Here is a 25,875-nt window from a genome sequence, read left to right as displayed (position 1 = left end):
AGATAAGAGCAGTAACATCATGGTCAATAGTTTTGATCGCCTCTTTATAGTGCTGCTTTTATATCTCTTTTTTGTTGCATATTTGTTCTCCAATATAGAGCAATAAAAAGCTATGAGGCCACTCCTGTAATGTAAAGTCAGCCACATCAACAGTGTTTGCTGATGGATGCTCTCTCTTTCTGCTCTGTTTGTGCTTTACTGGCTTACTGTTGGTATAGCTGCTTAATTATGTGTGTCTGAATGTGCACTGTACACACATGTGTTGTGCCTCTGAATCTGCTTTTTAACCACATTGGCGTCATATCTCGGGAGACAGGAATGCCTATTGGTGCAGCTCTTTCGGTTGCAGGTCGGTTATTGGTTATAAGAACTTTTTTCAAAATGAACATCCCTAGTTCCCATTTGTCTTTATTATGATATGTTAAAAAAAACTGGCATTTACGTGTGTGTGTGTGTGTGTGTGTGTGTGTGTGTGTGTGTGTGTGTGTGTGTGTATGTATGTGTGTATGTGTATACTTATCTGTTGTCGCTGCTGTGTGTCCAGCAGAGTGAGCCAGCAACTGCACTGGTCCAGCGAGCAGAGCCTGCCCTCCCTGTCCACCAGTCCAGGAGTGGAGAACCAGTCCGTGTCCCAGTTCCTCCGGCTGCAGAAGCTCTCGCTGCTCAAACTCACCGCTCTGATGGACAAATACTCCCCGTCCAGTAAGCAGGGCTGGAACTGGTAAGAAGGGGGGGAGGGGTTTATGGGGGGATTTCATGCGTGAAAATAAATGTTCAGGTTGAGGAGATGTTGGTGAGAAACCAAACTCTGTATTCCTACCCTGATTCTTTGCTCCTGCACACCTGCACGGAGAAACTTCTTCAAGGAAAACAACTGTGGAAAGGAAAGGAGGGCAGGTGGGTGGGCGGAGGGTAAATATTTCATGCAGCCTATTTAGATAATTCATTCATTATTCATGGCTCAGGTGCAACCTTGCCTCGGCTTAAAAAAAACACCAACAGCATCATGCTTCAAGAGCAATAAACTCCTTTCCCAAAAACCCCAGGAGGGACTGTGGGTGCTTCATGTTGTGTCTGTATTCCTGGGAAGGAAATGTGGTTCTGTCTTCCTTTCTGCTCCCTGGTAAACTGCTCAGGTGTTGTGGGTTATTTTGGACCGTACTCTTGTCTTACTCTGGCTTAATCTCTATATTTACAGTTCTTTCTAACTCTAGTATCTCATAGTTAGCACGAGTCATAAAGGAGTCATAGGATTTATTGTTTTGGTTGTTTTTTTTTACGGTGGTATCGAATTTGCTATCGAGAATCGTGTAAATTCACTGGTATTGGTATCGACTACTAGACTTCTGGTATGGTGACATCCCTAGTCAGGGTACAGCGAGCCCCTAGGGACAGTAGTAGCAGTAAGACAAAGGTTTTGGGACACAAATCGTGGCCTGTGTCTTTTACTAAGGTATTTTTCAGACCGTTGAGCTCAAACGCTGTTCTTGTTTAAGACGTAGGATGTTTTCACTGCACTTTTTATTGACACACATGGATTTAATGAGATCAGTGTTTTGCCTCCTACACTGTGTTTTTGGAATAAGCCCTCATGCAAAATCGAGACAAATTCATTTTTAAGAATAGAAAGGGGGTTGTTATGCTCAATGAGATAAGGTTGAATGTGGGAACTGAGCAGTGAACAAAAAAAAAACCTCCTGAAATTACTCCTCACAGATATTCCTCTTTAATTTACGGGATCAAACGCGTGTTCGGGAGGGACATTCAGGAAAAACAGCCGCTCTTTGGCAGCAGGTTGAAAAAGCATCAGTGAGGCTTCCCTGTAGTTCATGTGTGCTGTGTTTTAGCATTTCAAACGGCTCCGTTTTACAAAGATTAAACATTAATAAATCACAAAAGGGAGTGAAATTGAGGAGAAACCCTTTCAGAACTAACCTCTAAGGGGAAAAAGAAGAAACATTTTGTTCAACAAAGCAGGATTTTTAAACGAACACAAACTCTGAAGTGCAAATGAACTCTTTCTCTCACACAAATGATGTGAACATCATGTTCCTTCACCTCAAACTGGATTGTGTGACATTAATAAAACTTAGACACAGCATCCTTTTTTTATTCATCCCACAAACTATGGTAAGTTCAGGCAAGTCATATTACTTTATTAAGGGTTCTTGTAGTTTTTTGGCTGGTTTGAGAATGACATTAGTCGTGGTGATATACAAATAACTTCAGCCGAGGTGGAGCGTGAGCGCGTGCGATAGGACCCGAAAGATGGTGACGAGAGGTTAACGTTGCGCTGCCGTAAAGTGGTATCGGTGCCGTTGTATCGGAGCCGTTTTGTGAGTACGAGCACATGAGCACAGTATCGGACCCGATACCCGATACTGGTATTGATATCAGTGCATCCCTAGTTAAGAGAAACCTGGTTAACACAGATTTGTGCTAGAACACCTGATATCTTGTCCACGTAGAACTGTTTATAATTAAATCGAAAGATGTACTAAAACTGACAGCTCAACCGTAACTTATTTAACAGTAACAACGAGACATGAATGCTCTGTCACTACAGCACCATTGGGCCAAATGCTCCAGAAAAAAACAAACTCTTCAGGCTTCAACAATTAGTTTTTTTGTCAATTCTTGTAATTTCAGTGATTTAATCACTGCTGCCAACGCGAGTGTTGGATGATTCAAAATACAGCAATTAACTGCTGATTGCGACGGCTGATACTCTGAGACTCTTTCCCTCAAAATAGCCAGATAGTCTCCGAGAGACGCTGTTAAATGTGGAAGAAAAGCATTTAGAGTGCATGTGTAATGACATTTTTTCTTTGCGACTCTGTATTTTGGTGACAGCGACGGGGCCGGCATGTGCCTTTATGCCAAGTAGAGAAGAGGTTTCATTAATAATTGTTGGAGGATCTCTCCTTTTTTTAAATATTACTATTATAAGACTGTAGTTTTATTCAGAGCGCACTCAGCCCTACAATTTAGAGTTAGAAATCTAAAAACATTACAGCTTTCTACGGGGGTTTTCCAATGGAAAAGAAAAGAAAAACATCAGTCATCGGTATTAATAGTTAAAAGGTTGCTGATATCAGTTCAGAAACATGAACACACTTCCAACAGTCTTTCTATAATCTCTTTGATCAGCGTCCATGGTTTCCTATACGTTTTCTCCTGCAGAGCTGATTTGAATGGCACACTCCTTTTAGAGATCAATGGGGACTTATGTAATCAAAAAATGTTTATTTGGCTCTTTCTTCAAAAAAGGAAAAACAGCAGCCAAGTTGAGCTTTACACTCCACTTTACACAAATTCCCCGGATATTTGCAGAACTATTTTTGATAACTTTTCAACAACTCTTTTCTTGGCACTAGTCCTTGCTGTTTGATTGCTTCTTAAAAAATGGGAGGATTGCGGCGTGTAATTGACGTCTCTGTCACCTGCAGGACTGTTCCTAAATCGCCGAGGAAGACCAAGGCGATGGAGGTGAAAGGCCGGCGGGTTTTTGGGGTTCCTCTCCTCCTCAGCGTCCAGCAGACGGGAGAGCCGCTTCCTCCCAGCATCCTCCGAGCTCTGGTCTACCTGAGGACCGAGTGTTTGGACCAGGTAATGAAGAGGCCTGCAGTGATTTTAGAAACACAAAAAACAAAACACTTAAAAAGAAAATGATGATTTAAAAAAAAAAAGCAAAGCAAATGTTTTTATTTCATTTGTATTGTGTTCTGTCTCAGGTGGGTCTTTTCCGTAAGTCAGGGGTGAAGTCTCGTATCCAGTACCTCCGTGAGCTGGTGGAGTCCGACCCAGACGGCGTTTCGTACGACGGTCAGTCTGCCTTCGACGTGGCCGACATGCTGAAGCAGTACTTCAGAGATCTGCCTGAACCCATCTTCACCAGCAAACTCTGCGAGACCTTCCTCCACATTTACCAATGTGAGCAGTTCACTGCTGTTATCATGTGACCAGCATTGACTATTACATTGTCACATTTCCTGGTTGTGATTCCTAATGACTGTATTGACCCCTTGACGTTTTTCCTCTAGTGCCCCCAACAGATTAATATGCTAAGATGTAGCTATTAATTGCTAAATACTAATGTTTGTATCTTTACAGATTAGCATGCTCTGCCGTTAAAGCTAAACATGTATTACATCTAACATGCTAAACATCCATCCATTACAGTGTACATGGAGTTAGCGTTATTCACAGTCATGTAAAATGCATAATTCAGATATTAACAGGTTATCTTTGTGCTTGCAGACTTCCCAAAGGATCAGCAGCTGGTTGCAGCTCAGGCTGCCATCTTGCTGCTTCCTGACGAGAACAGGGTGGCGCTGCGAACGCTGCTGTTCTTCCTGCGGGACGTGGTTGCCTGCGTGGACGAGAACCAAATGACTCCGACCAACATCGCAGTTTGCCTGGCGCCGTCGCTTTTCCACCTCAACACCCTGAAGAGAGACGCCAACGCACCCAGGTGAGCTGAGACCACAGACACTGACTGACAGAATCACCTGCATCAGTTATCTATCCAGTTACACTTTAAGTTGTCTCTATTTTATTCTGTACAAACTGAGGTCATTTTGTTGCAACAGCAGACAGTATACTTAGTTTTGGCTTCAAGCTGTGTCTTCATCATGGTTCACTTTAAAGTTTCAGCATCTGATTTAGCCTCAGATCCTTATTTCACCTTTTGTGTCTGTGCGTATATATGTGTGTCTGAATGTGTGTGTTAGCTGTTACTCACGGCAGGAAACGTGTTTTTCTTCCTCCCCTTTGTGGCTTCATTAGACGTCATGTTTCCATAGTTCTCAGTTCTCACCGATGACATCGCCTCTGGATCAGATCCAGCTGTTACACTCACACTTTCTCTCTGTGTAATGAAAAACTATCAGCACAGTTTACACAGAGAGCACATTACATAACCTCCAACAATTTCCATCTGGCCTCAACTTCACTCCCTGATATGAAAGATATTTTCTGTCTGCTTTTTAGCTGAGAACCCCGCTGGGCAGGGAGCTAGAAAAAAGAGAGAGGGGCGACAGAGAGAGAGATGATGATGATGCAGCTGATGATTTGCATTATGAGCTTAATTATTAGGAGACACTCTGTCCCATCGGTGTCTGCAGACCATTCATCTGAGCTCTGAGTTGTTCTGCAGAAGTGTGTTCACTGTATTTATGAATGCATTCTTTAACATCAATGGAAGCACGTGTTTGCGTCGTTGCGTGTAATTTATGTACTAAAGTGTGTATGTTTTGAGATGTATGCCTTGAATTTCTGTAGCTCTTACCAGAGTGAATGGCTTGTGATTAATTGGCTGGTTGTTTTTTTATCTCAGGCTCATGTTTGCACGTGTTCTTGTTTAGTGTGTTTTATTGTGGTGTCTGGTCTTGATGAAGCAAATCCTCACAAGACAATTTAATCCCATCGGAGACAATAAACTCTCCTACTGAAGACGTAAATCTTTTAAAAACACCTCACAGCTCACTCCTCTCTATCAGATTCAAATATACACACACTCATACACACAGTATACACACACGTGCTTTACGTAACCACCCTTAGAAACAACAACCGGTTTGCATATTTATAATAGCAATAATAAGTTATAACTTATATCTATTTACTTATTTGTTTGTTATGCTTTGTTTTATCTGTCTTGTTATATCTATGTTCCTGTCCCTGTCTATACCTATGTATTGTGTACATATTGTCTATTTGTGGACTACCCTTTTGCTCCGATAAAACAAAAACTGCTCACAAATATATAATTTAATTTTTAAAAAGGCTCGGTAATTTCCTAAAATAGCGAGTCAATGTAGTTTTTTAGTAGTTTGAGGCAAATAGTGCATGTGTTTTGACTATTTTAAGCGGTGGATTAATCCACATTTGGTGCTCTAGTGAGTATTTGTTCCAGCAGGACGGTGTATGTGAGTTAACTAAACGACAGTGTGTGTGTTCATGGTGATGAAGGAACATGTCATCCAGTGAAACTGTGTGGCTCATTGATGTTTTTAATTGTTTCTTGGAGAACAGAGGAAGAAGATATATCAGGCTTTGATACACACACAATACTTGGTAGTAGATACATCCCTCTTCTTATTTGTGCTCTTTTATGTCATGCTAAACACTTTTGTGTTTCATCTTGTTTCCTTCTACTCTCATCTTCCGCTGTTGTCATCCATCTTTTCTCTATCCACCCTCACATCGTCTCTCTTTCGTTCGGTCATCTTCATATCTCCTCCTCCACCTTGTTTCCTCTTCTCATTCTCGTAATCACTCCTTTCACTAACTCGTCTTCCTGTTCTTTCCTCCCCTCCCTTCATCTCCTCCTCTTCCTTTTTTCCACTTTGGCTCCTTTCCTCCCTTCAGGCTGACGGGACAGTAAATGACATAACGACACAATCAGCACATTGTGCCTCCCTACTCCTGGAAGCCAAAGTCTCGGCCTGTCAGAAATCATGTCACACTTTGTGGTGGGAACAATAATTCCGGAAATTGACTGCTGCTCGCAGCTGTTCTCCCCCAGATCTATAAAATTTCATCTCTGCGACTTTTTTGCTCATGTTTCTGCTTGACAGAACTCACCACTCCTACTGAGATAAATACTTTTTTAATGGTCTAACTTCGCAGCCCAACCAGCTCGGGTTGTTTTAAGTGTTGGTGTCTAATTTCCCCGTTTCTGCAGCGCTGTGCTGTTTGGTGTGACAAAACGCTCGTCTTTCTAACTTTTTCTTAGTCATCAGAAACAAAAAAAACATAAAAGATAAAACTTCATATCAAATAAAATCAAGGAAAACAACTTCCCGTTGTGAAAGCTCTCCTAGAAACCTGAATCTGTCAGTGGCAGAAATCGTGCCGCTGATTCCTGTCTGCTGCCTGTAGAAACTGCTTCAGCTGACTGGCACACACAGTCTACCTGCAGTGTGAAGCTGCCGTCACTGCCGTGATGGCGACATGTCACATGTGTCACACCTTCTTCCCATTTCCCGTCAGTGTTCCCAAAACTGTAAAGAAAAAAAAAAAACACATTGGCAGCCGCCTATCCTCCTCGTCTGTCTGATGCAGTGTCAGTAGGTGGTTACTTACTAGTGGTGTTTTAAGCCGTGATTGTGTTTGTCAACCTGTTGTGCCTAAATCCAAATCAGGCTCATTATAACTAGGGATGCACCGATACCACTTTTTTTTCAGACCGAGTACAAGTACTTACATTTGGGTACTCGCCGATACCGAGTACCGATACGAGTACTTCTCTGTGTCAAAAGAGCCTCGTTAACAGCCAGCTGGAGGGTGTGAGCGACACACAGCAGGCTGGGGAGTCCCGCATACGAGGAAACATACATGAGCACAGTATCGGACCCGATACTGGTATCGGTGCATCCCTAAACCTAACCAAAAATACTCAGGGCTTTACTTTAGGAGACATTGATTTCAGTATGTTTGCTGCCTTTAATTAATTCAAGACGGTAAGTGACCTCGACCTTGTTCCTGTTGTTGCTGCAGGTCGAGTCATAGGAAGTACAGCCTGGGCCGCCCGGACCAGCGGGACCTGAGTGAGAACCTGGCTGCCACCCAGGGCCTGGCCAACATGATCACCGAGGCCCAGAGGCTCTTCCAGGTACAGAAACTGCAGTTTTCTATAACATCTTCTATGACATTTTCTACGACTATACTATATTATTAAATATTTGATGGCACACTATGCTATGAGTTGTTCTGTTTTTTATGACATACTGTTTTATTAAACATTTTTATGACCTACTATAATATGACTTTTTATTACATACTTTATTATAAAAAAAATATGGCATACTATACTATGATCTTTTTTGTACCATTTTTATGACACACTATACTAAGACTTTTGGGGACATTTACATAATATAATATGATTTTTTTTTATGACATATTATATTATGATTTTTTTATACATACTTTACTATGAACATTTTTATTACATGTACATGACATACTGTACTATGACATATTTTATCACATTTTTATGGTATACTATACTATGACATTTTTAAATGTCATTTTTATGGCATACTATATGCGTGTTTTTTGTGCGTAAGCATCGTTTATACATCTGGTGCCTGGTCTCTTTATGTGCACATGCCATGATGGGTATTTGTTAAGAGCTTTTACATGACATCACCCCCCTGAAGCTCACCAAAGTTTCATATATTACCTTTTATTAAAGTTTATTGGTCAAATACTGGTTATAGAAGTACATGTAGTGAAATTCTTGACCCTCAATTCCTTTTAATTGTGGTATAACATACATATAAAAGACAATTACATAAAGAATCAATATAAATTAGCCTAATAATTCAGTGGGTGTGTGTGTTATAGGGAACAGGATTGTGTTTCTAGTTCCCTTGTATTACGGATATTATTTTTTGTAATAAACCTTGCATTGTTAGTCATTCAATTCATTCTCTTGTGCTTTCCGCTTTTTAGCTTCCAGAGTTTTGGTCTGGTCAACGTTCAAGTGCTGCAGGATCCATTGAGGAATTCCGCCCTGAGGAAGGTGGTGGCCCTGTATCCCATATTCAGAGTGGAGGTGAGGAAGAGCAGGAGGAGAGAAGGAGCAAACTGCAGCTGAGCACCCAGCTCCTCCTGACGGAGGCCGGAGAGAAGAGCCGAGGCTGGGAGAGCCACCCAGCTCCAGAGCATGTGGCCCTGGCATTCAAGAAGGTAAGTGGAGGAAGTTAGACTTACAGGAGAGATGTTTAAGGTTCATACTACATACTAATTCAGACCAGGCTGTGGATGTGTAGTGACTGGAAGAGTTTGGATTTTTGAGTATCCTGTTCAGGGGAAAAAAAGATGGACTGAAATGAGAAAATTTTTAAAAAACAAATATTGAAGAAAGTACTTGAATCATAAAGTAGATACTGTACTACATAAAAACAAAAAAAAATGCTAAATAAAGAAATGAATAATTACCATTAAAATTACAATATCAAAGAGGTAAAGAAAAAAATAAATAGAGAATGGAGATGTTATTATTATGAGGATAATGTGCCATAAAACATTCATAGTATAGTAAGTCAAAAAATATAAAAAACTATATACACTATAGTGTGTCCAAAAAAAGTAATAGTATAGTATGTTGAAAAAAGTCAAAAAAATAGTAATGTCGGAAAATATGAAAAACTGTCATAGTATAGTATGTCGAAACATTTCATAAAAAAAAGTAATAGTATAGTATATCGAAAAATTTCATAGAATAGTAATTTAAAAATTTTCATTAAAAAAGTCATAGTATAGTATGTCGAAAAATTTTATGAAAAAAGTCATACTATAGTATGTCGAAAAATTTCATAAAAAAGTCATAGTATAGTATGTCGAAAAATTTCATAAAAAAACGTCATAGTATAGTATGTTGATAAATTAATGAAAAAAAACGTCATAGTATAGTATGTCGAAAAATTTCATAAAAAAACGTCATAGTATAGTATGTCGAAAAATTTCGTAAAAAAACGTCATAGTATAGTATGTCGAAAAATTTCATAAAAAAACGTCATAGTATAGCATGTCGAAAAATTTCATGCGGAAAAAAAGTCATAGTATAGTATGTCGAAAAATTTCATGCGGAAAAAAAGTCATAGTATAGTATGTCGAAAATTATATGAAAAAAAACGTCATAGTATAGTATGTCGAAAAATTTCATAAAAAAACGTCATAGTATAGTATGTCGAAAAATTTCATAAAAAAACGTCATAGTATAGTATGTCGAAAATTATATGAAAAAAAACGTCATAGTATAGTATGTCGAAAAATTTCATGCGGAAAAAAAATCATAGTATAGTATGTCGAAAAATTTCATAAAAAAACGTCATAGTATAGTATGTCGAAAAATAACGTCATAGTATAGTATGTCGAAAAATTTCATAAAAAAACGTCATAGTATAGTATATCGAAAAATTTCATAAAAAAACGTCATAGTATAGTATGTCGAAAAATTTCATAAAAAAACGTCATAGTATAGTATGTCGAAAAATTTCATAAAAAAACGTCATAGTATAGTATGTCGAAAAATTTCATAAAAAAACGTCATAGTATAGTATGTCGAAAATTATATGAAAAAAAAACGTCATAGTATAGTATGTCGAAAAATTTCATAAAAAATGTCATAGTATAGTATGTCGAAAAATTTCATAAAAAAACGTCATAGTATAGTATGTCGAAAATTATATGAAAAAAAACGTCATAGTATAGTATGTCGAAAAATTTCATAAAAAAAAGTAATAGTATAGTATATCGAAAAATTTCATAGAATAGTAATTTAAAAATTTTCATTAAAAAAGTCATAGTATAGTATGTCGAAAAATTTTATGAAAAAAGTCATACTGTAGTATGTCGAAAAATTTCATAAAAAAGTCATAGTATAGTATGTCGAAAAATTTCATAAAAAAACGTCATAGTATAGTATGTTGATAAATTAATGAAAAAAAACGTCATAGTATAGTATGTCGAAAAATTTCATAAAAAAACGTCATAGTATAGTATGTCGAAAAATTTCGTAAAAAAACGTCATAGTATAGTATGTCGAAAAATTTCATAAAAAAACGTCATAGTATAGTATGTCGAAAAATTTCATAAAAAAACGTCATAGTATAGCATGTCGAAAAATTTCATGCGGAAAAAAACGTAATAGTATAGTATGTCGAAAAATTTCATAAAAAAACGTCATAGTATAGTATGTCGAAAAATTTCGTAAAAAAACGTCATAGTATAGTATGTCGAAAAATTTCATAAAAAAACGTCATAGTATAGTATGTCGAAAAATTTCATAAAAAAACGTCATAGTATAGCATGTCGAAAAATTTCATGCGGAAAAAAAGTCATAGTATAGTATGTCGAAAAATTTCATAAAAAAACGTCATAGTATAGTATGTCGAAAATTATATGAAAAAAAACGTAATAGTATAGTATGTCGAAAAATTTCCTAAAAAAACGTCATAGTATAGTATGTCGAAAAATTTCATAAAAAAACGTCATAGTATAGTATGTCGAAAAATTTCATAAAAAAACGTCATAGTATAGTATGTCGAAAATTATATGAAAAAAAACGTCATAGTATAGTATGTCGAAAAATTTCATAAAAAAACGTCATAGTATAGTATGTCGAAAAATTTCATGCGGAAAAAAAGTCATAGTATAGTATGTCGAAAAATTTCATGCGGAAAAAAAGTCATAGTATAGTATGTCGAAAATTATATGAAAAAAAACGTCATAGTATAGTATGTCGAAAAATTTCATAAAAAAACGTCATAGTATAGTATGTCGAAAAATTTCATAAAAAAACGTCATAGTATAGTATGTCGAAAAATTTCATGCGGAAAAAAAGTCATAGTATAGTATGTCGAAAAATTTCATGCGGAAAAAAAGTCATAGTATAGTATGTCGAAAATTATATGAAAAAAAACGTCATAGTATAGTATGTCGAAAAATTTCATAAAAAAACGTCATAGTATAGTATGTCGAAAAATTTCATAAAAAAACGTCATAGTATAGTATGTCGAAAATTATATGAAAAAAAACGTCATAGTATAGTATGTCGAAAAATTTCATGCGGAAAAAAAATCATAGTATAGTATGTCGAAAAATTTCATAAAAAAACGTCATAGTATAGTATGTCGAAAAATAACGTCATAGTATAGTATGTCGAAAAATTTCATAAAAAAACGTCATAGTATAGTATATCGAAAAATTTCATAAAAAAACGTCATAGTATAGTATGTCGAAAAATTTCATAAAAAAACGTCATAGTATAGTATGTCGAAAAATTTCATAAAAAAACGTCATAGTATAGTATGTCGAAAAATCTCATGCGGAAAAAAAGTCATAGTATAGTATGTCGAAAATTATATGAAAAAAAACGTCATAGTATAGTATGTCGAAAAATTTCATAAAAAAACGTCATAGTATAGTATGTCGAAAATTAATGAAAAAAAACGTCATAGTATAGTATGTCGAAAAATTTCATGCGGAAAAAAAATCAGTATAGTATGTCGAAAAATTTCATAAAAAAACGTCATAGTATAGTATGTCGAAAAATAACGTCATAGTATAGTATGTCGAAAAATTTCATGCGGAAAAAAAGTCATAGTATAGTATGTTGATAAATCAATGAAAAAAAATGTCATAGTATAGTATGTCGAAAAATTTCATAAAAAAACGTCATAGTATAGTATGTCGAAAAATTTCATAAAAAAACGTCATAGTATAGTATGTCGAAAAATTTCATAAAAAAACGTCATAGTATAGTATGTCGAAAAATTTCCTAAAAAAACGTCATAGTATAGTATGTCGAAAATTATATGAAAAAAAACGTCATAGTATAGTATGTCGAAAAATTTCATAAAAAAACGTCATAGTATAGTATGTCGAAAAATTTCATAAAAAAACGTCATAGTATAGTATGTTGATAAATTAATGAAAAAAAACGTCATAGTATAGTATGTCGAAAAATTTCATAAAAAAACGTCATAGTATAGTATGTCGAAAAATTTCATAAAAAAACGTCATAGTATAGTATGTCGAAAAATTTCATGCGGAAAAAAAGTCATAGTATAGTATGTCGAAAATTATGAAAAAAAACGTCATCGTATAGTATGTCGAAAATTATATGAAAAAAAACGTCATAGTATAGTATGTCGAAAAATTTCATAAAAAAACGTCATAGTATAGTATGTCGAAAAATTTCATAAAAAAACGTCATAGTATAGTATGTCGAAAAATTTCATAAAAAAACGTCATAGTATAGTATGTCGAAAATTATATGAAAAAAACGTCATAGTATAGTATGTCGAAAATTATATGAAAAAAAACGTCATAGTATAGTATGTCGAAAAATTTCATAAAAAAACGTCATAGTATAGTATGTCGAAAAATTTCCTAAAAAAACGTCATCGTATAGTATGTCGAAAAATTTCATAAAAAAACGTCATAGTATAGTATGTCGAAAATTATATGAAAAAAAACGTCATAGTATAGTATGTCGAAAAATTTCATAAAAAAACGTCATAGTATAGTATGTCGAAAAATTTCATAAAAAAACGTCATAGTATAGTATGTCGAAAAATTTCATAAAAAAACGTCATAGTATAGTATGTCGAAAATTATATGAAAAAAACGTCATAGTATAGTATGTCGAAAATTATATGAAAAAAACGTCATAGTATAGTATGTCGAAAAATTTCATAAAAAAACGTCATAGTATAGTATGTCGAAAAATTTCATAAAAAAACGTCATAGTATAGTATGTCGAAAATTATATGAAAAAAAACGTCATCGTATAGTATGTCGAAAAATTTCCTAAAAAAACGTCATAGTATAGTATGTCGAAAAATTTCCTAAAAAACGTCATCGTATAGTATGTCGAAAAATTTCATAAAAAAACGTCATAGTATAGTATGTCGAAAATTATATGAAAAAAACGTCATAGTATAGTATGTCGAAAATTATATGAAAAAAAACGTCATAGTATAGTATGTCGAAAAATTTCATAAAAAAACGTCATAGTATAGTATGTCGAAAAATTTCATAAAAAAACGTCATAGTATAGTATGTCGAAAAATTTCATAAAAAAACGTCATAGTATAGTATGTCGAAAATTATATGAAAAAAAACGTCATAGTATAGTATGTCGAAAAATTTCATAAAAAAACGTCATAGTATAGTATGTTGATAAATTAATGAAAAAAAACGTCATAGTATAGTATGTCGAAAAATTTCATAAAAAAACGTCATAGTATAGTATGTCGAAAAATTTCATAAAAAAACGTCATAGTATAGTATGTCGAAAAATTTCATAAAAAAACGTCATAGTATAGTATGTCGAAAAATTTCATAAAAAAACGTCATAGTATAGTATGTCGAAAAATAACGTCATAGTATAGTATGTCGAAAAATTTCATGCGGAAAAAAAGTCATAGTATAGTATGTCGAAAATTATGAAAAAAAACGTCATCGTATAGTATGTCGAAAAATTTCATAAAAAAACGTCATAGTATAGTATGTCGAAAAATTTCATAAAAAAACGTCATAGTATAGTATGTCGAAAAATTATATGAAAAAAAACGTCATAGTATAGTATGTCGAAAAATTTCATAAAAAAACGTCATAGTATAGTATGTCGAAAAATTTCATAAAAAAACGTCATAGTATAGTATGTCGAAAATTATGAAAAAAAACGTCATCGTATAGTATGTCGAAAAATTTCATAAAAAAACGTCATAGTATAGTATGTCGAAAAATTTCATAAAAAAACGTCATAGTATAGTATGTCGAAAAATTATATGAAAAAAAACGTCATAGTATAGTATGTCGAAAAATTTCATAAAAAAACGTCATAGTATAGTATGTCGAAAAATTTCATAAAAAAACGTCATAGTATAGTATGTCGAAAATTATGAAAAAAAACGTCATCGTATAGTATGTCGAAAAATTTCATAAAAAAACGTCATAGTATAGTATGTTGATAAATTAATGAAAAAAAACGTCATAGTATAGTATGTCGAAAAATTTCATAAAAAAACGTCATAGTATAGTATGTCGAAAAATTTCATGCGGAAAAAAAATCAGTATAGTATGTCGAAAAATTTCATAAAAAAACGTCATAGTATAGTATGTCGAAAAATTTCATAAAAAAACGTCATAGTATAGTATGTCGAAAATTATATGAAAAAAACGTCATAGTATAGTATGTCGAAAATTATATGAAAAAAAACGTCATAGTATAGTATGTCGAAAAATTTCATAAAAAAACGTCATAGTATAGTATGTCGAAAAATTTCATAAAAAAACGTCATAGTATAGTATGTCGAAAATTATATGAAAAAAAACGTCATCGTATAGTATGTCGAAAAATTTCATAAAAAAACGTCATAGTATAGTATGTCGAAAAATTTCCTAAAAAAACGTCATCGTATAGTATGTCGAAAAATTTCATAAAAAAACGTCATAGTATAGTATGTCGAAAATTATATGAAAAAAACGTCATAGTATAGTATGTCGAAAATTATATGAAAAAAAACGTCATAGTATAGTATGTCGAAAAATTTCATAAAAAAACGTCATAGTATAGTATGTCGAAAAATTTCATAAAAAAACGTCATAGTATAGTATGTCGAAAAATTTCATAAAAAAACGTCATAGTATAGTATGTTGATAAATTAATGAAAAAAAACGTCATAGTATAGTATGTCGAAAAATTTCATAAAAAAACGTCATAGTATAGTATGTCGAAAAATTATATGAAAAAAAACGTCATAGTATAGTATGTCGAAAAATTTCATAAAAAAACGTCATAGTATAGTATGTCGAAAAATTTCATAAAAAAACGTCATAGTATAGTATGTTGATAAATTAATGAAAAAAAACGTCATAGTATAGTATGTCGAAAAATTTCATAAAAAAACGTCATAGTATAGTATGTCGAAAAATTATATGAAAAAAAACGTCATAGTATAGTATGTCGAAAATTATATGAAAAAAAACGTCATAGTATAGTATGTCGAAAAATTTCATAAAAAAACGTCATAGTATAGTATGTCGAAAAATTTCATAAAAAAACGTCATAGTATAGTATGTCGAAAAATAACGTCATAGTATAGTATGTCGAAAAATTTCATGCGGAAAAAAAGTCATAGTATAGTATGTCGAAAAATTTCATAAAAAAACGTCATAGTATAGTATGTCGAAAAATTTCATAAAAAAACGTCATAGTATAGTATGTCGAAAAATTTCATAAAAAAACGTCATAGTATAGTATGTCGAAAAATTTCATAAAAAAACGTCATAGTATAGTATGTCGAAAAATAACGTCATAGTATAGTATGTCGAAAAATTTCATGCGGAAAAAAAGTCATAGTATAGTATGTCGAAAATTATGAAAAAAAACGTCATCGTATAGTATGTCGAAAAATTTCATAAAAAAACGTCATAGTATAGTATGTTGATAAATTAATGAAAAAAAACGTCATAGTATAGTATGTCGAAAAATTTCATAAAAAAACGTCATAGTATAGTATGTTGATAAATTAATGAAAAAAAACGTCATAGTATAGTATGTCGAAAAATAACGTCATAGTATAGTATGTCGAAAAATTTCATGCGGAAAAAAAGTCATAGTATAGTATGTCGAAAAATTTCATAAAAAAAAGTCATAGTATAGTATGTCGAAAAATTTCATAAAAAAATGTCATAGTATAGTATGTCGAAAAATTTCATAAAAAAATGTCACAGTATAGTATGTCGAAAATTATATGAAAAAAAAAGTCATAGTATAGTATGTCGAAAATTTTCATGAAAAAAACGTCATAGTATAGTATGTCGAAAATTATATGAAAAAAACGTCATAGTATAGTATGTCAAAAATTTTCATGAAAAAAACGTCATAGTATAGTATGTCGAAAATTATATGAAAAAAAACGTCATAGTATAGTATGTCAAAAATTTTCATGAAAAAAACGTCATAGTATAGTATGTCGAAAATTATATGAAAAAAAACGTCATAGTATAGTATGTCAAAAATTTTCATGAAAAAAACGTCATAGTATAGTATGTCGAAAATTATGAAAAAAAACGTCATCGTATAGTATGTCGAAAATTATATGAAAAAAAACGTCATAGTATAGTATGTCGAAAAATTTCATAAAAAAACGTCATAGTATAGTATGTCGAAAAATTTCATGCGGAAAAAAAATCAGTATAGTATGTCGAAAAATTTCATAAAAAAACGTCATAGTATAGTATGTCGAAAAATTTCATGCGGAAAAAAAGTCATAGTATAATATGTTGATAATTTCGAATTCCATTGAGTTGTAATTCTCTTTCTCTACCTGTCTGCAGATGGACGACGACTGTCCGCTGTGGATGTGGCGCGGCTCTGTAGAGGTGGAAGCCCCCGAGAAGGAGCTGCTCCATCGGCTGTTGAGGGAGCAGGAGCTGTGGGAGGGAAGCCTGTGCCAGGCTGCCGTCATCCAGACCTTGTCCAAGGACGCCGAAGTCTACCGCTACCTCCTCCGGGGCCGGGGCCACGGCCTGGGCTTCAGGCCCTCACAGGAGCACCTGCTGCTCAGGTAATGAGGCAAGGCGAGCCCCCGGCTTTACGGGGCCTATGGGTCTGCTGCTATCTGCTGAGCGCTACAGAGCAGAGAGGACAGAGGAGTTAAAGACAAAAATACTCCTAAAGTATCAGCCTGATTTAAAGTTAGAGAAAGCAATATGTGGTTTAATTTCCCACCTCCACCCTCTCAGGACCTGGCAGGCAGACCCATCCTCCGGCCCTCTGTACCTGTCCTCCGTCTCCACGGAGCACCCCGAGGTGCTGTCGGAGGGGGTTAGGGCCCACGTCCACTCCTGCCTCTACCTGCTGGAGCCCACCGGAGCCAGGAAGACCCGGCTGATGCACCTCTGTCGAACAGATGCCAGGTAAGGATGCATACACTGGAGGAGCAGAAGAAAGAGTGAATTTTGTTCGCAAATTTTACAAATGAGTTTGTGATGGGGTAAAGATGAGTTAGTGAGGGAGGGAGCACTCATATTGAATAACTGGCAGGATGCAGGGAAATCAGTGATATTTAATTGTCAGGGAGGAAAGAGGTAGAGTAGAGGCAGGCAGGATGAGGCTGTAAGTGTGAAGGATCGCTGTAGTTAAGATACAGTAAGCAGATAGTTTTCCTTTTATAGACAGTAAATACTGAGATTAGGAATTCTGGGTTCACACCAAACGTGAAGCGAATTTAAACCACTCACCTTATGTATTTAGTTTTTGTTTTTATGAATAACACTAAATTAGCATGTTAACAAAGTGTTTAAAGGTCCATTAAGAAATGTTTTCTTTATATAATGTTAGAGTTTAATGACCTAACAACTTAAAGATATCATGTTTAAAGGATCATAGTTTGAATAAATCAGAATAAGATATCTCATACCTCTGACCTAGAGAGTCAAAACTTAATAATCAGTTTATCATAGTTCTGAAAAGTTACAAAAGACACACTTAGCGGTTATTTGGTGTTAATGCAGAATGCTCCTTTAAGTGATAAAGACAAGACAGAAGTAGAAACGAAGGGCAAAGTGAGCTGCAGAGAGGCTGAGAGGATTTAAGGCCGTGAGAAGCCTATTAAAAAGAAATATCTGGAGAGAGCACTTAGTTCATCTCATCCGTCTTAATTGAGCCCTGTTCTGTGTTTTTGACCTCTGCCAGCATCTATCTGCAGCACGATCACAACCTCCCTGTAGGTGAGCCCATGAGCGGAGGAGGAGGAACAGCCCTCCTTCTCATGATTCATGCCCTTTGAAACTAAGTTGCTGCAGATTTTCTGCTGCTTACATGATCAATTTGACTCTCGGCGGAGCCCCCAGCGGCTCCATTTGTCTCAGTTGATTAAATGAAATGAAGCTCCGTGTGACACAAAACAGGTGGCAGCGGCTCTCTCACAGAGGAACCGGGCTCGTAGCATCTCTGTCATTAAACTGCAACTACGGTTGCAACAGCCCGGCTGCAGGAGAAGGCAAGCGCAAGATTTGGTCAATTCAGTTATGAGCACGCTCAGAGTTTCCTCTGCACAGATAGAGTATAAGTGAGAACACAGGGAACTAGAGGGGAGGCAACAAGAGATGAAAAGCTGATAAGACTACTGTGGAGGCTCATACCTGACAAAAAAAAACACTGATTGTCACTTAAACTTGCCAAAACGATCCCTTTAATAATATTAATTATGGCCCCTCCAGTTAGGAAGTAGGTGTTAAAGTTCTTAGGAACATATATAGCCATGTTGTTAGCATGTATAAAAACTAATTTATACTTATTACTTGCTACTTAATTTAAAATAATAAAAATGTAGTCTATAAATTTGTCTTTAGTAAATCAGAGAAAGTCCAAACTTTGATCAATTCATAATTGTGAATCAGTATCTCATCGTTTTTTTTTTCCTTTAGGAAGTCAAAATCGCCATAACTTTGATTTACAGATCATAAATCCTCAAGGTCGGGCATCATTTTGATTGACTAACTTTTCATCAATTGTTTTTTACTCGCGTGGAAGGAGCTTCCATGAGAAACGGAACGGGACTGAAACTGAACTGAGAGAGAAAACGGTGACTCGTAACATCAGAAAGAGGGAGGAAAGGGCAAAGACAGATTTGATCTATAGCTGTGTGATTATCTCAGCAGGCTTTTAGTCGACCCATTACGACTGAACTGAAAAGATCACGTCGGCACACATTCACAGCCGTGTGTCTCTTTCTAATATTCGGAGCTGAATATGACGGTGAACGGCCACGAGCTGAACTGCTATACGCTCAAACTGTCATCCAGAGCTATGAAAAGGTGAAAGAAGCTTCAACTCCAAGATCATTTACAAGCAACGAGCAGCGTCTGAGTAACGTCGGCCTGTTACGCAAGAGCGATCACGTAAGAAAGACGTGGAAACACCCAGAGGGATGAATGCCTTCACTCTCTTTCCTTTGTCTGTCACTTCCTCTCGCCTTTCATTTCCTCTCATGACAGAGCTCAAGCTTAAACGTCCGCGGTGCGCCCAGACCGTCTTGGGGCTTACTCGCTGTGACATTAATTTGAAGTGCTTGTTAACTTTCAAGGCGAGACAACAGAACCAGCGCATCAAGGTCAACGGGGCTTTTTACAGTAACCGATCCTATCGCCTCCAGAGGAAATGAAATACGTTATGGCCTCAGAGAGAGAGAGAGAGAAACATCACGGGCTGTTTTGTTAGACTGGAGTCCGTTTAAAAACTGCAGTTAAAACTAAAAGTCAGACGCATAAAAAGATGCAAACAAATCTAACTTAGATTACGTGTTTATCTCAAATTTACAACATTTTGCCAACTGCTGCAGTACAGAACAACGCGACACCTTAATCAACACAAAGTTTGTGCTTCTTTCCCTGCAGTGTTTTAAAAATGTATACGGGAAATGTTTATTCATGACTGGGATATGAAGATGTATTTAAGTTGATCCCAAAAAAGCCTTTAACCCACGATATCATCTTTAATCTTAAAGATAGTAGGTGTTGCGGACGTCCTCTTAATGGGGGCTTTACAAGATACACAATGCTACAATTACTGTATAGAAAACAATATATTAAATATTCAGCATCGACTACCTTCAAGTAGTAGAAATAAAACAGAGAAGAAGAATATGCTTCTGACCTTTTCTTTGCTGAAACATCCTGTTTGTTGTCTTCCAGAGGCCGGTCGCAGGAGTGGCACAGCAAAGTCAGCGGGCATCATCTGGCCTCTGGCCTGCTGGCCATCAGGGACTCCTTCAGACCAGAACACAAAGAGACCAAGATATGAGTCAACATGCAGCAGTGGAAGCTGAGGAGGATTTACAGATGTTGCACTGATGTGGAGTACTCTGCATCCCGTCACACCTCACGGCAGAACGCTGGAATAAAGAGACCACAGCATCGTTTTCAACAAGACTTCCTCTCAAGTTTTAAAAGAGGCCCAGAGCACAGCAAGCAGGGAAGGTGACCTACGAGGACGAGGGCTTCCCTCAACCATTTCTGTCTCATTTTTGGCTTCTTTTAAAGTTGTTCGCTCTTTCAGTCAGTGACCTTGCAGTTTGCCAGCAGCACCTCGGCGCTCCCCGCTGCGTCTGTTACGCTTCACACTCAAGTTCACAAAAACCCTGGCGAGCTTTGACAAAGGACGTTTTGACGGGAGGATGAAAAGCTGAGGTCTGATTTGAACTGAGGAAAAAAGAGTTGTTCTGATACCAATACCAGTATCAGGAATGCGTCCGATACTGCCCATAATTGGGTATCGGCGAGTACGCCAGTCTACGCACCGAACCGATACCATAATGGCAATATTTCACAGTGGAAAAATCCAACAAATAACATGGCGATATGTCCAGTACTGTATGTGAGGCTTCTGTTTCGAGTGCTGGCACTAGTTTGGCCAATTTCAACACCGGCAATGTTATCATGTTATCAAGAAAAAAACAAATCACAGATTGAGTCATGGTTTTTCTATCCTGTAGACCGATAAAGAGGCGGGGGGGGAAACCGCATGGCAGCAGCCTGGACGAACACAGGACATAGCGACACGAACATCAGGAAACTGACTTGTAGCCACAAGACATTTGGCTTCAGTTGAAAGAAGGGAAGAGGAGAGAGAAGTGGATGCTGAGAAGGACGGAGGGACGACGGCATCTGTACTAAACCTACGACCAGGAACAAAGCAACGTCGCTAAGAAGACTAGACACGGCTGCCCCGAAAAGCAAAGTTCATTTCAAATCAGATGTTTCCCTTTTAAAGGCGGCACAGAGCAGCTGGATCCAGCTGTGACGAGGCATTAGCACAACGCCACACCCCGCCACCCAACATTACAACGTCTTTGAGTGACTGTTCTTACTTTTTTTATTCGACCCCGTGGACACACGTGTGTGACAGTTCAAAGACGAGCGATTATCTACCTCTCCGCAGGACGACGCCACAGTTACGTGACTTTGAAGCACACAAAGTTGTGATTTGACGGAGGCCTCACCACGCGGCGGCGGCGGGTGGGTGCGAGCCTTGTGTTGTGTGTGTGCTTCCCGGCACTGTGACGGATATCTAAACTGACAACTTTTCCCCTGAAATTTCCTGAATGATTTAACATTTGTATTTATTCTTAGTCAGTGGAGAGCGTGACGGCCTACAGGTCTCTGAGCTTGTACGGTCTTATCTCATGTGGCACTTGAGTGTGACTTCAAGTCAGCATCGTCCTACATATTTCAAAGTGTGTGCATGTAAAAGTCAAATTCATCCAAACGCCAGATTATTTAACTTAATGTATATCTAAAAAGAAAATCTTATATATCTAAATAAAATATTTAATTTTGAGCTTTGTGGAGGATGTTATCTTGTTTGTGTGAAATCTAAATCTATCAGTGCCAAACACCTAATTAAAATGTTTATTTCTCTCTGAACCTGTTTCCTGTTGTGTGTTTTTTTTCCTCCTCTCTCCTCTGTGAACTCGTCTAAGTGCCAAACAGATTACCGAGTGTAATTTCAGAGGAAGGTGGGGGGAAACAGCAGGCAGTGTGAAGATGAGGTACCACACTGCGCCACTGAAGCGCAAGAGATTAATAACGCCTGGCAGTGTGGTCGCGCCGCGCACTTCCAAAAACACTCTCACCTCTTTTCTCGTGCTCACAACACCCACTTGTGTCAAATTTGCATAAAGCGTATTTACATATCTTATCGATTCATCGCCGAGAGATCAGATAGCGGAATCGCTGATAAACACTCTCGGAGAGAGAGCGAGAGAGAGAGGGAGAGGGAGAGGGAGAGAGAGAGAGACAGATGCTGAGCAACAAAACGTGATGTAAAAATGCTTCTCGTGGCGAGGACATCATGGCCCCGGTCTAAACAGGATTTTAAAGGAAGAGGGATAATTTATGCAAATTACAAATAACAGAAGCACAGAAGTGCCTGCAGGCAGCTTTCATTTCTGTACAAGTCTGTTCCTTCCATATGGTGCTAAAATAACCGTGACGTGAACTTGGGATGAACTCGAGGTCAAAGGTTAAAAAGGCAAACTAAGTGGTTTGTAACTCAGAGATCAGGAGGTTTGATCGCATAATACATTTTTGTAATATTAACCTTTAAAGGGATAGTTTGGGTGTTTTGAATTGGACTTGTATGATGTCATTATCTACTGTAGGCAATATACTGACTTTGGATGGCGGTCAAAAAGAGAGGAGTACCAGCACAGACTCACAACGCACCAGACTCCATCTAAAAAAACTGTAATTTGACCTCGCAGAACACAGGAGCTGCTGGTCTACCGCTGCTTTATCTGAACTAACACCTTTAAAACACCAAAGTCACACAATAACACAAACAAACTATCCGATCGAGGCAGCAGGTAGACCAGCAACTCCCGTGTTCTGCAAGGTAAAATTACTGTTTCATCCAATCATCATTGAAATATAGAAGAGTAAGAAGTAGAACATCTTACAGAATGGAAAAACTCAAGTCATTTCTATTGTGGTACTTACTCTACCGGTGCAGCGTTGCCAGGGGGGGCGTTCCTGTTGGGAGCGTGTGGTGCTTGGCATTGTCGATAACCTCTCAGCGCTTTTTGACTCTGGGGAAGTGAAGAAGAGTTTGGTTGTAACGTTAGTATATGCGTATATGCACCGATACCACTGTTTTCAGACCGAGTACAAGTACTTACATTTGGGTACTCGCTGATACCGAGTACCGATACGAGAACTTCTCTGTGCCAAAAGACCCTCGTTAACAGCCAGCTGGAGGGTGTGAGCGACACACGGCAGGCTGGGGAGTCCCGCATAGGTGACAGCGTCTCGACAAATCTCAACTTTCTTCAACACGTCCCAGCTGTCAAACTAGGCGAACTAGTTTTCTAATAACAGAATAACAGAAAGTTGATGAGCAGGCCGCCGTGTTGTTTCCTGTTTGAAACGGCGAGCAGAGATCCAGGTGCGTTCCACGATACGAGTACGTCACCGCTTGAATGTCCAGTTTGAGTGGAGCAGCGCGTCCCCCCTAGTGTCCTAGCCGGACCTGGTGGACATATCAGTCCGCAGAGCATTGAACTATTAATATTGAATGTGTCCAAATTGCACCATATGCAACACTGCGCGTCCTCGGGTCCCCATCAATGCACCCGCCGAGTGTGAATTAGATCAGGTGGACGGTTCTCCAGATATGCGAAGGACACACATACATACATACATACATACAGAGATTCCTGATTAGTGCAGCTTTAAAAAACGTCAAAGATTGAACACAGTGCTGAAGTAAACATCCATATTTACCGTCCACCTCTGGTCTGCACGTCCCGGCAAGCTGCACCACCAGGACGCCCCCAAGACTCCTCTCCTGAATGTTAAATTCAGCGGCGTCTTCCTCAGCGTGGGAGGACGCCGCTCCTTCAGGCCTTCAAACAGGGGGACATCCCCCGTCACCGTCCCACCCCGAGGCACGAGAGAAAGGGAATAAATATCAGCTGAGGCCACCGGGTGATGAGATCCGTCTACCCCGTTGAGGCGGGAACGTTATTGCTTCCAAAAGGCGTTATTGAAGCAGCAGCAGCGTGGCAGGCCTTTCTCCTCCTGGAGCGACTGTCAAAACACCTTTAACACCGTCCTTCAGCAGCAGCAGCAGCGGCAGCGGCTCCAAAAAAAAAAAAAAAAAAGAAGTCTTTGAAAGCTTAATGAATCTTTCATGAAGCTGCTGTGGGAATTATTGCCTGAGAAGGTACCGAGATGAGCCATAAAGTCCCGGGACGTACACGATGATGATGAGAGACTACTAGAAAAGCAAAGCAAGGGGGAGTGGAAGATATTTCATAACTTTCAAAGACGTGTCACGAGGCACGCGTCTTCCCTCTCGGCACGGCTTAACAACTCTTCTAACGAGTGTTGTATGACTCGTGGCGATTCCCGGAGTCATACAGCTTTTATATCTATGGAAGTGCACGACCGTCTGCTGCTGCGGTACAGACAGACTTAACAATTACAGGCTTGCCTCCGAGTGTGTGTGATGTATAATTAACTTCCATCAAATGGCTTTGTTTGCCTCGGACTTTCTGCAAACAAAAGCCCACTAAAAAGTCACATCAGTCGTGGAAGGCAAAGATTGTAATTGTTGTTATCTAAAAAGCAGCTTGAGTCTAACGCGACTTTCTGTACGTCAAAGTCCGGGAGGCCGAGGAAAAGCAATTAGAGCTGAAATGAATGCAAAACGGTTCTCTCTCTCTGATGCTTCCAGCTTGAATGTGTAGCATTTGTATGTGATTAAAGCATCTCACAAGCTCACTCTGATGGCTGAAGTCACTTTGAGCAAATATGATAAAAAGATATTTATAATACTGTTCATTTAAAAGGAGAAAGTTTGTGACCCAGCAGCCATGTGGAAAACAGTCGAGCCAAAACCGAGCACCGTCCACCGGCCGGAGCTACCTTTCACAGATTATCCGTCTCAGTTGTGTCAAGTGTGGTTGAAGAGAGCAGCTATACATGTAATACTTCCTGCACTTCACTCTCCTTTTCTCCTGTAATTATGATGATGATGCACTTTGTGACACAAATACCTCAGAAATGAACTCTAAACGCCGATTTACTGATTTATCCGTTCCAGACGGCTTCATAGCATCTTGACCCCGGTGCCCTCTAAAGGAGCGTGCACAACATTTTTAACTCCTACTCGCCCGTAAAGCGGCGATGATTCTGTCACTCCTGAGAAGAAATAAAGAGCTGACAAGAGGAAAAACGTTTTGACTAAACCATGATTATTTGTTGGTTATGGTGAAAGTCGGCCGACAGTGTTGGGGAGAAACTAGTTACATGTAACTGAGCTACACAATTAAATTACAAAATAAATGTAATTCTAATCACTTATACTTACTGAGAAATATGTCATTAAATTACAGTTACTAATCAATTTATTGGTGATTAAATTGATTATTATATTTTTTGTTAAAGGTCCCATATCGTGCTCATTTTCAGGTTCATACTTGTATTTTGTGTTTCTACTAGAACATGTTTACATGCTGTAATGTTAAAAAAAAAACTTTATTTTTCCTCATATTGTCTGCTTGAATATACCTGTATTCACCCTCTTTCTGAAACGCTCCGTTTTAGTGCATTTCAACGGAATTGCAATGGAATTGCGTTGCTAGGCAACAGCTTGGGTCCATGTTTACTTCCTGTCAGCTGATGTCATTCACATACACTGCAACAGGAAATAAACTGGGACACATTTAGAATGTTTATGTTTAAAACCGTGTGATGGTCTAAATATTGTACATTTGTGACATCACAAATGGACAGAAATCCCTAACGGCTTGTTTCAAACGCACAATTTTTGAATACGGG

At 37.2% G+C, this 25,875-nt stretch overlaps 1 protein-coding gene across 4 annotated transcripts in view; it reads left to right on the top strand.

The window, feature by feature from the left end:
• Window positions 1-20,971, top strand: part of si:dkeyp-23e4.3 (rho GTPase-activating protein 7) — a 108,235-nt gene extending 87,264 nt beyond the window's left edge. For 3 of the 4 annotated variants that reach the window (XM_037748571.1, XM_037748568.1, XM_037748570.1), the window contains 9 exons: window positions 545-721; window positions 3,450-3,609; window positions 3,735-3,933; window positions 4,261-4,474; window positions 7,504-7,618; window positions 8,464-8,700; window positions 16,867-17,096; window positions 17,275-17,448; window positions 20,227-20,971. In XM_037748571.1, coding sequence (XP_037604499.1) covers window positions 545-721; window positions 3,450-3,609; window positions 3,735-3,933; window positions 4,261-4,474; window positions 7,504-7,618; window positions 8,464-8,700; window positions 16,867-17,096; window positions 17,275-17,448; window positions 20,227-20,335 — 1,615 coding nt within the window. In that variant the 3' untranslated portion in view covers window positions 20,336-20,971. The remainder of the gene's footprint in view (window positions 1-544; window positions 722-3,449; window positions 3,610-3,734; window positions 3,934-4,260; window positions 4,475-7,503; window positions 7,619-8,463; window positions 8,701-16,866; window positions 17,097-17,274; window positions 17,449-20,226) is intronic. The other variant, XM_037748569.1, reaches the window with a different exon arrangement.
• Window positions 20,972-25,875: the final 4,904 nt, after the last annotated feature.

This window comes from Sebastes umbrosus, chromosome 17 (assembly GCF_015220745.1).
Source record: "Sebastes umbrosus isolate fSebUmb1 chromosome 17, fSebUmb1.pri, whole genome shotgun sequence".
In the NCBI taxonomy this organism is placed as follows: domain Eukaryota; kingdom Metazoa; phylum Chordata; class Actinopteri; order Perciformes; family Sebastidae; genus Sebastes; species Sebastes umbrosus.
This window is presented reverse-complemented; position numbering and strand designations above follow the sequence as displayed.